The 11,679-nt window shown below is 37.1% G+C and overlaps 2 protein-coding genes across 4 annotated transcripts in view; one reads left to right on the top strand and one right to left on the bottom strand.

Moving 5' to 3' along the window:
• Positions 1–3,624, top strand: part of sycp2l (synaptonemal complex protein 2-like) — a 25,572-nt gene extending 21,948 nt beyond the window's left edge. For all 3 annotated transcript variants that reach the window (XM_058376467.1, XM_058376466.1, XM_058376464.1), the window contains one exon: positions 3,346–3,624. In XM_058376467.1, coding sequence (XP_058232450.1) covers positions 3,346–3,432 — 87 coding nt within the window. In that variant the 3' untranslated portion in view covers positions 3,433–3,624. The remainder of the gene's footprint in view (positions 1–3,345) is intronic.
• The window catches only part of elovl2 (ELOVL fatty acid elongase 2), a 14,438-nt gene extending 2,759 nt beyond the window's left edge, over positions 1–11,679 (bottom strand). Inside the window, exons 1-7 of the mRNA XM_058376469.1 lie at positions 11,541–11,679; positions 9,760–9,823; positions 6,753–6,940; positions 6,468–6,545; positions 6,131–6,302; positions 4,082–4,206; positions 170–304 (exon numbers count right to left, since the gene is read on the bottom strand). Coding sequence (XP_058232452.1) covers positions 170–304; positions 4,082–4,206; positions 6,131–6,302; positions 6,468–6,545; positions 6,753–6,940; positions 9,760–9,823; positions 11,541–11,558 — 780 coding nt within the window. The 5' untranslated portion in view covers positions 11,559–11,679. The remainder of the gene's footprint in view (positions 1–169; positions 305–4,081; positions 4,207–6,130; positions 6,303–6,467; positions 6,546–6,752; positions 6,941–9,759; positions 9,824–11,540) is intronic.

Raw genomic sequence — 11,679 nt, 5'->3', positions numbered from 1 at the left:
AATGAAGTGAAATTAGAGTAAGGAATTAAGTAAAAGATGTAAGGCATTCAGGTTTGTTACATAAATGGAATGTTTGGAATTATTTACCATCCTTTTTGTTTTTGTATAGTCTCTACAGAGCATATTTTTATTATATAAATAGCATGTTGTATTGGTCATTGTTTCTTACCTGCATGTAAAAATTGATGAACAAGATAACAAGTGTAACCATGTAGCTGGACTGAAAGAACAGGCAGCCCAGAGGAAAACCACAGGGGAAAACCACTGCACTTAATGTGTGTGTTATAGTTAATATAAACTGAACCTGAAATGAAAACCAAGAGAAAGAGCAAGCAATGTTTAGCTCATATTCAGTTATATTTTCATTAAACTTGAATAAAAAAAAATTATAAGAATTGTTCTGGAAATATTAACTCCCATAAACTCTAAGCTACAAATGCAACACTCACTTAGACATGTTATTTTTTCTTCTGACTAAAGATATAAAAATATATGTAAAATATATGATGCCAGCACTCCATACAATATCAACATTTGAACAATATATTAACATTTCTGTTGGAAAAATATTGATCATTTACTCCAAGCATATTATACAGAAAATCTACCAATTTAAAGTACTTTAAATATTATCAGCTGACATGCTAGAAGTGATGCACAGCATTAAAAGGAAATGCCATGGCAAACAAAACTGAATTATAAGCCAGAATTTTTCCTCTGAGCAAAAATTCAGTCTGTAAATCAGATGAAGCAGTGGTTTATGGCTTACAGCTTTGCTCAGACACACCAGTCCATCAGGCCAGACCGAACACTTAATCGCAATCCCTACAATCGGAATCCCTCCCTTTATGGCATCCAAGAACATGGATGGCATTTCAAAGGGTACAGCTTTCCTCATTGCTGATCCGCCAGTGAAGGTTTGGGAACCAGGCATGGTATTATACGTCGCCCTGATTAGGAAGCTGTTCCTGGCATGTGGTATCTTCCATATTTCAGACCATAAGATTGACCTGGTTGTTGTACCCTCCCATGTAGCCCCTACTTGCTGCCTGGTCCACCTCCAGCTGAGATCTGTTTCCATCAACACAAAGGCACCATTTTGTTCTGCTATATAATAATTATTGTTATAATAAATTATTATAATAATTATCATTATTATTATCATTATCATTATTGGGGGCAAAGCACAGAAGGGTGTTAGGCACCTATTTTAATTGTTAGAATTTTTAATATCTTATATCTTCTTTTCTGGGAGTGTATGGCAGCCCATAGAACCCCTCAGTGGATTTTTATGAAATTTTGAATAGTACAAAGTATCCAGACATGAGATTTGTGGTCAATTCATCCATCTCTGTAGTGCTACCAACAGTCCATACTTCAAGGTACATTTTTGCTTAGAACTTTAGAACTGTTTCTGAGTTCATTTATTTTCTTTTTCTTTCTTTTTTTTCTGAATGCTTGGGTTATGGTGGTTTCCCATATTTGATTTTAGACCATTTGAAATTTGAAAAAAACCTACTAAACTGTTGATTCTATCACCATCAAATTTTCTATCATCTACAGAGGATTCTGATATTCAAATTTTGTTGGGCCAAATTAAGTGGCTACTGTTGTCCAATGAAATTCCATGGAGAAAACACCAAACAGGAGGTGAGCCATATGTCAGCAATCCTTGGTTGGAGTCATGCCAAATTTGGTGTACTTTATACTGGTTTGAACTTAATTCATTAAAATCCAATGCCTATAACTTTGGAAACAAAGCCGATGTTCCCTCAAATTCCTTATGTATTATCACAGTAAATTACTCTAGCTGCCATCCAAAGAATTCCCATGGTAAATTCACCAAAACACATTTAAACACCTAGACACTCGGTTGTCTGCCTAGTGGTCCTAACGCACTAGGTTCTTCTAGTAATTGTTAGCATTTTTTGCTATTAAACATTCTCCTCTGGGAGTCTTTGGCAGCCCATATAAGTACTTGGTGGATTTTTATGAAATTTGGCACATTGATAGAGGACAGTCCAATGTATCCAGTGTCCACTTTGCTTAGAACTTTCAAACCACTGTTCTAGATTTGTCATCTTTTTTCTGCTGAATCCTTCGGTCATCCTGATTCAAATCCATCCATCATATTGGATTTTCCTCCATTCATCTACAGAGGGTTCTGACCAAAAATTACTCAGATCATTATGCTGGGGCAATCAATCCGGCCACTGTCGTCAGATAAATTCACTTCAGCAGTGAGGCATGACCATAAAACATTGAACATCTTCATCCACTCATATGCTTTTATAAGAATAAGCTCCTCACTCGTCTGAGAAGGCATTCCAATAGATTTTGGAATGTGGTTATGTGGATTTGCCCATTCAGCCACAAGATGATTAGTTGCTCCACACATAACATTATGAGCACTGACAGGTGAAGTGAATAACACTGATGATCTCCTCATCATGGCACCTGTTAGTGGGTGGGATATATTATGCAGCAAGTGAACATTTTGTCCTCAAAGTTGATGTGTTAGAAGCAGGAAAAATGGGCAAGTGTAAGGATTTGAGCGAGTTTGACAAGGGACAAATTGTACTGGCTAGATGACTGGATCAGAGCATCTCCAAAAGTGCAGCTCTTGTGGGGTGTACCTGGTCTGAAGTGGTCAGTATCTATAAAAAAGTGGTCCAAGGAAGGAACAGTGGTGAACCGGTGACAGGGTCATGGGCAGCCAAAGCTCACTGATACACGTGGGGAGCAAAGGCTGGCCCGTGTGATCCAATCCAACAGACAAGCTACTGTTGCTAAAATTGCTGAAGAAGTTAATGCCTTTCTGATAGAAAGGTTTTAGAATACACAGTGCATTTCAGTTTGTTGCGTATGGGACTACATAGCCGCAAGCCAGTCAGGATGCCCATGCTGACCCCTGTGCACCGCCGAAAGCGCCAACAATGGGCATGTGAACATCAGAACTGGGCCACAGAGCAATGGAATAGGGTGGCCTGTTTTGATGTATAACATTTTCTTTTAAATCAGGTGGGTGTGCGTCACTTACCTAGGGAAAACATGGCACCAGGATGCACTATGGGAAGAAGGCAAGCCGGCGGAGGCAGTGTCATGCTTTGGACAATGTTCTGCTGTGAAATCTTAGGTCTTGCCATCCATGTAGATGTTACTTTGACATGTACCACCTACCTAAGCAATGTTGCAGTTCATGTCCACCCATTCCCTGATGGCTGTGGCTTCTTTCAGCAGGATAAAGTGCCATGCCACAAAGCAAAAATGGTTCAGGAATGATTTGATGGGCACAATAATGAGTTTGAGGTGTTGAGGGGTTAACTTGGGCTCCATATTCCCCAGATCACAGTCCAATCGAGCATCTGTGGGATGTGCTGGGCAAACAAGTCCAATCCATGGAGGCCCCACCTTGCAACTTGCAGGACTTAAAGGATCTGCTGCTAACATCTTGGTGCCAGATACCACAGTACACCTTCAGGGATCTAGTGGAGTCCATGCTTCGACAAGTCAGGGCTGTTTTGGCAGCAAAAGGGGGACCAACACAATAGTAGGCAGGTGGTCATAATGTTATGCCTGATTAGTGCATATAATGTATGCATACTGGGGTATGTGTGTGTATATGTATATGTGTGTGTGTATATATATATATATATATATATATATATATATATATATATATATATATATATATATATATATATAGCTATAGCTCTGGGGGGGGTATGAAAACACTGCAAAATAATCAGTTTCTTATGTTTTTTTCTTACAGGTGCATGTATTGGTGAGATGAACAGTTTTGTTTCATTTTTTGTGAACTGCTGACAATATTTCTCCTAAATTCAAAATATAACTATTGTTATTTAGATTGTATATTTAAAGGAAATGACAACACATCAAAATAACCCAAGATCATGCAGTATTTACAGAGCTTTAATAACTCAAATAAAACAAAGTGCAAATAATTAATATATATACAATATGCCTTGTTACCCTCAGAAAAGGGCATTGATAGTATTACATTACACAAATCGTGCATAAAGTATATGTGAATAATATTAGCTTGCATTATTGTACTGACCAGCTGGGCCTGTGTGAGATAGCGTTTCCACCACAAGTACTTGTGCATCGAGGGAATGGTAGACAACCCATAGTATGAATACATCAGCACATGGATAAAGCTATTCAGTGTGGGTCCAAAGAAACCTGCACAGAAACAATGCAGCACATCAACTAAGTCAATGTCATCTGGAAGACACATCCTTATTCTTAGAAATAATAAATTATAAATAAATAATAAATCCCCCAGACTGCAGTGAAAGTACAGTTTTCTTAGTCTCTTATGTTCTGTGTTTTCCCTGCTTAGTTACTGAGCCTTACATTGTTGTGTTCGCACTGTAGTTTGCGGCTGCATTCGTGTTGAGCTTGCCTTGACTTAGTCTAGTCCTTTGTTTTAGTATTTCTAGTTTTGGTTCTTTTCCTGACTTTTTTTTTGTAAGTTGTCTGCACATGCATAATAGAATTTTCTAATGAACTTTCTAATTATAGACCAATTTCTAATATATTCAATTTCAATACTTTCCAATCAGGTTTCTGCATACTGTATTCTGTATAATCACAGTGCCTGCCACTCCACAGGACATTAATAATTTGTAATAGCTACATGTAGAATGTCTCACTCCCCTTCGAGAGATTTAACTAATTTTGTTTTCAACCTGAGTACTTGAATACCCTTACCTACATACAGTTTCATTAATTCATTAAACAGATAATAAATACCAGTAGCAACTAAACCTCTTCTGCAATCAGTTCATACCTTAATACCTCATACCTAAATCCTTTAAACTATTGGTTATCCAATACTTGATAAAAAAAAAAACGACCTTGTCCCCTGTCAGCTGTCCAACTATAGGCCAATATTAAATCTCTTCTTTATCTCCAAGATCCTATAAAAGGCATTAAGCATGCCATACTTAAATCAGAATAAAATTCATTAAAGGTATCAGTCAGGATTTAGGCCTCATCATAGCACAGTGCAGAGACAGTGCAGGTTAAAGTAGTAAATGTCCTACTACAGGCCTCTGATCAGGGTTTTGTCTCATTGTTCGGTGTTGCCTTACTTTAGTGACGGTTTTGACATCATTGATCATAGTATTTTACTTTATAGGCTAGAAAATATTGGTGTTAAGGGAACAGCCCTCTCTGGCTCAGGTTTTATTTGACTGATCATGATCATTACCTCTCTCTGCATACTAAGGTTATTTTCAGTGTTCCACAATGTTCTGTTTTTAGGCCCATTGCTTTTCTCCTTATATGTTACCTATTGGGTCAATTTTTTGAATACATGGTATTAGCTTCCACTGTTATGCTGATGATACACAGTTATATGTTTCAGTGAAGCTAGATGAGAGGCACCAACATAAGATTGAAGAATGTATAATGAACTTCCTCCTGCTTAAGACCACATGCAGACAGAAGTAAGCTTTCTGATAACAGAGTAAATCTGAATGGACTTTCTGTGTCTTCATGTGCAGCTGGAAAAAACCTTGGTGTGATTATTGACTCCAGTCTTTAATTTAAAGCTTATGTATATATCACTATGGTAGCCTTCTTTTATCTCAGAAAAATTGCTAAGATAAGAAATATAATGGCACTACATGAAGCAGAATTATATTAGTTCTTACTTTTGTTACCTCTGGTTTGGATTATTGTAATGCTTCACTAATTTTGATTTGAAATTTTAAAATGCTACAACTGACCTATAAAGCACTGAATTGTCCCACAATTTATTTTGCACAGTTATAAGGGGGCACTGGGGGGGAGTCTTCCACTTAGTGTTCAGGACTCAATGTTTAAGTCAAGATTTACAATTGCACTGTCCAGTGTCACCTCAAGGTTTCTTCCTCAAGTTGTCTCAGGGACTTTTTCCTTTTGTCACCATTGCTTTAGGCTTGCTCATTAGGGATAAATGAAATTTTAAACTCTCATTTTTATTCTGAATTTTTATATTTCTGTAAAGCTGCTTTAAAACCATGTCCATTGTTAAAAGTCTTATAGAAATAAAACTAAATTGAATTGAATGTTGCAGCCACTTGTGCTTCTGTCTTAAAACATTACTTTGTATACTTACTCTGTCCACATGGGATCCAGTTGAGAACACACCACCAGATGTTAAACATGGAGGCATGGTGATACACGTGCAAGAAGGTAATCTGATTGTTCTTCTTTCTTAGTATGAAGAAGATGGTGTCGAGGAACTCGATTAGCTTAGAGAAGTAGTACCACCACAGCACTTTTGCTACCTGCCCAGACAAGAAAGTCATTGGGAACTGTACAAGATCAAATAATTTATTCTGAAGATATTCTTAATCTCCAAAGCAAATGTCATGAAACAGTGATGTCCAAAATATTAACACTTGATTAGCTAAATGGCATTAAAAAGTGATATGTAGTGTTTTCCCACTTACCCTGATGTCCCCCTCCCCTGCATCAAATAGCCCTTGGCATGTTAATTTGTACCCAGCCGACCAGGTTGCTGAAATAAGCTACCAAATTCATACACACACAGACACACACACACTCATTGTAGGGTCTCCACCAAGATATAAAACTCGCACAAATAAACCTTTTTTCACACATTGTCAGCCTTTTTACACTTAATTTCTTTCTCTACATACTGTCTTATTATTTGCCTTACTTCTACTTGCATTCTCATTATTTATTTTTCTTCAGTTCTTTGCTCTATCCCTTACCTCCACCAGCATGTAGAAAGAGAGTATGGTGACACCAAAGTTATACAATAACAATATATTCTTCAAAGAGTAAGGTATCTTGTTCCTCATATACTTTGGTCCCAGGTAGACTATCAGGATGTAGATGAAGGTGAGGACAAGAGTGGGTGTGCAGGAGTCCAGTAGCAGCCAACCTCGTACTCTTGGATCTACCATCAAACACATACTGATAAGATCATAGTGTAAAAATGTAAGTTTAGTATTTCATCATTTTCTGATTTACATCTAGGTATGTCAAACATGGCACCTAGCAGGCCACCCAGTTAGGTGAGCAAATGTATAGAAATAGATATATAAAAAATGTAAATGAATAGATTGTCTTAATTTAAATAGCAGTTAATATTTGGCTGTATATCCCTTGTATGCTTATAATATCTGCATCAGCCCACCAACCCACCTACACCATCAAACTTTGCATTTTGTGATTTTTTTTTTCCAGGCTTGTACTGCAACTTCTTCTACTTGTTTGTTTTAGGGATTTCTCCTTTTAGTCTCCTAGTCAGTAGATAAAATCTATGCCCAAGTGGGAATTGGCATTCCCAGTTTAAAACCTTTTTACTTTTTTGAAAGGATTTAGACTGACACACTTTCATATGATGAAGTCCTTTGTTGTTTAGGTAGTGTGCTTTGGGTCATTATTTTGCTGCATGATGAAGTTCCTCACAATTCAATTGGATGCATTTCTCTGAAAATTCATGTTTGTGTTTATCTGAAATCATTCTGCTGTTACTATGAAGAGTTACATCATCAATAAACATTAGTTAGCTCATTCCAAAAGCAGTCATGTAAGTCCAAGTCATGAAACTACCTACAACATGCTTGTCCAGTGAAGTGCTCTTGAAGTTTTTGCTATTTTTTCCTTGCCCAACCTGTTTGATGTCTGTGTCTTAGTATACCAGTGGTTTATGTCTTTAACATTATGTCTTTATGTCTGGTTTATGTTAAGTATTTACAGGGGAAACCCAGGTCCCCAACCAAAAGTACATATTCAGAGCTATTAATTGTCAATCAATCTAAACAATCAATCTTAATAGGGCACACATGGGCAACCAGAAACTCGTCAGTCACATGTTCCTTTGTTTTTGATGACTTGAAATAAGGTGCCATATTGTAAGTTGTTTAAAACTTAGATATTAATGTAAATATCAGAAAATTAAAGCTGAAACTTTGGTGTAATGTCTTATATTAATATTTTGCTCTCAAACTCAAATATCTTCATATTAGCAAAAAACAATAGAATTGGCCTTTCTGTTCCAATACTTTCAGAGGGTAATTACACCATTCTGATTAGAACAAGACACATTAGTCTAGCCATTATTATGTACAACACATTTCTTTGTACAATTATATATGCATGTTCAGTAACTAAATCAGAATTACAAAATAACAGATTTTAAACTACTTTTTCTGAGAAAGTAAGACGAGAATTGTTTACTGTTCATTATTACTGTGTCGGATTTGTTTTACATAGGCTCAACCTATTTGAGTTAGGGTTAGGTTCTATAATACTTTGAAACCAGCAAAGAATAGCCCCTTGTCTTATACTATAAATTAACACTCCAGTACACTAAGACCTTAGAGGCCTATAGCTGGAAGGTCAGATAGTTTGTAAGGCAGAGAAGGCAAGTCAAACCTGTTCAACACACACATACATGCATACATACACAAAAAAACATATATACACAGACAGAAAGCAAACTTGAACTTTACAAAAGTTGCAAGTCTCTTTCTGTTTAGCTGTTCTGAGATGACCCTCTCAAAGAGCTGGTGGTTCCGTCGTTCAACTCCTGACATAAACAGTAGAGTGGGTCCAGTGGGTCAATGAAGCTATGCACCTGGTGGTCCAGAACACCATCAGAGCCCCACAGTGACTGGAGAAGCCCAGTGGTCTTAGTGCCCAAGACAGACGGGTTGGTACACTTCTGTCTCATGGGCAGATGTGTCCCCAAATTGATAGACAGCAGTGACTTAACTCCTTAGCCTGAGTTATGTGGTGTGGGTATGTGGTGGCAGGGATGTGCTTGAGCATTGACTCTGGACAGAGAGAAGGCAGGCCAAGGGAAGTAACACATGATGATTCTCACCTGTGTCGTCTTGTGAGATTACTTAGTTGTATCTCTTTGTGCATAGCAAGACAGTGAGTCACTGAGTGGGTGGAACATGCAACACACACACAAATGGTGCACTTGATCTTGACAGAATGAGAGCTGCCAGTCTGTTTACTGTTTTGAATTTTGGTGATGTTTTTTGAAAATGCAGCAAAAGCACGGAGTGAATAAATACAAGCCAGAGCTCAGTTAACATTCCACCTGTCTTCTGAGTCTTTTTCCACACCCTCACACACCTGAGTTGGATTATAGGGATACTTCATTGTACAGTATTTCTTTCATTAGTGTTTACATTTCATTACATGTTTTTGTTTTTTCCCAGAGGCTATGTTAATTAATGGCCTGAAACCTTGGAGTTAACTGAAAGCTGTAGAGTGAACTGAGACACATTTGTATTCCTCTTGTGGTCTTTTTCTATTCAGCACTTGAGAAGGAAAGGGGGCACTTTTAGTGAGTATGAATATTAATTACTGTAAAAGCATGAGCTCAAATGTTAAATTACATTAGCACCCATTCAATAAGCTTGGCCCTCAATTTTCCCCAAGAATCACATGTGGCATTCCACCAGGATTTGTTTCATTAACATGGCTTAGACGGTTATATGAACTTTAACCCACTTAGCTTTGGCAGGACTTCCAAGTTACAGTTCCATTTCTGAATTTATACCAAATTTACAAGAAAAAACATCTACCTCTTTCTTGCATACATAATGGAATTGTAGTAGATGGGAATTTGTTGAATGTATGTAGTAAATGAGAAAATGTAAAGAAACAGTCACTAAAAGCTAAAAGGTTATTTAATGAGTGAGTATACAGAAATAAAAAAAATTAAAGAATGAAAAGAGATAAAAAATCACAAACCTCTCTCTCCAAATAGTTTATCCACTGCAGAATTTAACCATGTGTCAATGGCAATGAAATAGTTCTGAAATGCACAAAAAATTAAAAGAAATGTGTGGAAATGGCTGATACTGTAGTAATGGAATTGCTGGTATTGCTTTCCAAAAGAAAAAAAATCAGCAAAACTGAAAATGATAAGGAACACAAATGGTCTGTACATCAATGTGTCCTTTCTCATTTTACAGGTCACTGTCTGCTTCTTTCTGCCTCTTTGTGTGAATGTGTGTGTGTGTGTGTGAGAGTGTTTGTGAAAGAGAGGGAGAGAGTAACTCAATTTTCCTGTGAGTGGCCATTTTAAAACAGTGCCACATTGTCCTCCTAAGAACCTTACTGTTCTTTGATTGGGCACAATATAAGGTATATGGTGACAAAACGTGGGTATGGTGACTTGGTTGGAGCTCGGAAATCCCATTCAGTCCAAGGGGAGATCTGACAAAATCCAGAACCTTTGGAAAATCTGGTAGTTTTTGGTATATTACCAAATTTTAAAATGTTTTGTATATGTATATCTATGTTATGTCTGTCTTATCTAGAAAAATATGTATATAACTTCAGAGATTAAAAAAGGGTGTCACTATTCATTCTTTCATTAATTCATTCATCTTCAGCAACTGCTTTATCTTGGCCAGGGTCACATAAATCCAGAGCTTATCCCAGGCACAAGTCAGCAATACACACTGGATAAGACACCAGTGTATCAAAGGACACTATGCACACTCATTCACACTTAATAGGCAATGCTTTTGGGAGAAAACCAAAAAAAAAACTCACAGAAAGGATATGTGAAATAATGACTCTGGAGCTGTGAGGCAGCAATGACACCACTGCTACACCACTCCAAATGCTCTTCATATCTTCCACACACTTATGGAAATGCACCCAACAGCTGGCACCTTGCATGTTATATCTTGATCAATTAACCCATCAGTACATACATTTGATTTTATAACACTATACTGATAAAATGAAAATTGTATCAAAGAATCAAATCACATGATCCTCCCCCATCTCATCAGTTTTATAAGTGAATCATTGAAGTGATGGATCATTTTTACACCAGACACCAAGTATTAATTATACATTCAGTCACAGATCCAGTGATTAGCCATAACATGTTCATTAAGCCTTCGTGTACAATAATGTTTAGATACAAATATGGATTTTTTCACTTGGGGTTGTATTTTTAATTGAATCCTTTTCAAAGCAGAAGCAACAACAGCAAGCATTAACTCATAGATTAAGTAAAATCTCTGGTTCTCTACCCACAGCTATGATTCATATTTATTTTATCTGATAACAAAGCAAAAAAGATTTAGCTTTGTAAATGATACTCACTAATGCATCAAGATTATTCCTTTTAGGTTGGCTTATATACCTGTTTGCATAAAGGACGCCTTTCAAATGAAGATGAAATATTTAAAAATGTAGAACTGTCCCATGTAACTAGGCAATTAGGTTAGAGAACTCCTAAAGTAAATCATTAAATCTGCATTTTTATCCAATTCCAGGGACGTGCCTGAATAATAACACACCTGAAATATTCATTCATTTGGACGGTGTACGATGAGTACGCTATTATGATGTAAATAAGTCCTAATCATCCACTATCTAGACAAAAAACCATCATCCCTGCATCAGCATAATCAGAACAGATAACTTTAGAAGCAGCAGTGCCGTCCCACCATGCCCACTAAACAGACTTTAAACCGCATACATCACACAGGCAAGTCATTGTGTCTTACCTTTCCAATGAAACCCATGGCTAGGCTTCTTTCAGTCGTTTTTAGGCTAGAAAATTATGCCACTTGGTGAATGCACAGACCTTGTTCTGTCTGTGATTAAACGTCGACGCCGTTTCGCCTCCGCAGTTGTGACATGGGT

Source organism: Hemibagrus wyckioides, linkage group LG23 (genome assembly GCF_019097595.1).
Source record: "Hemibagrus wyckioides isolate EC202008001 linkage group LG23, SWU_Hwy_1.0, whole genome shotgun sequence".
Taxonomy (NCBI): domain Eukaryota; kingdom Metazoa; phylum Chordata; class Actinopteri; order Siluriformes; family Bagridae; genus Hemibagrus; species Hemibagrus wyckioides.
This window is presented reverse-complemented; position numbering and strand designations above follow the sequence as displayed.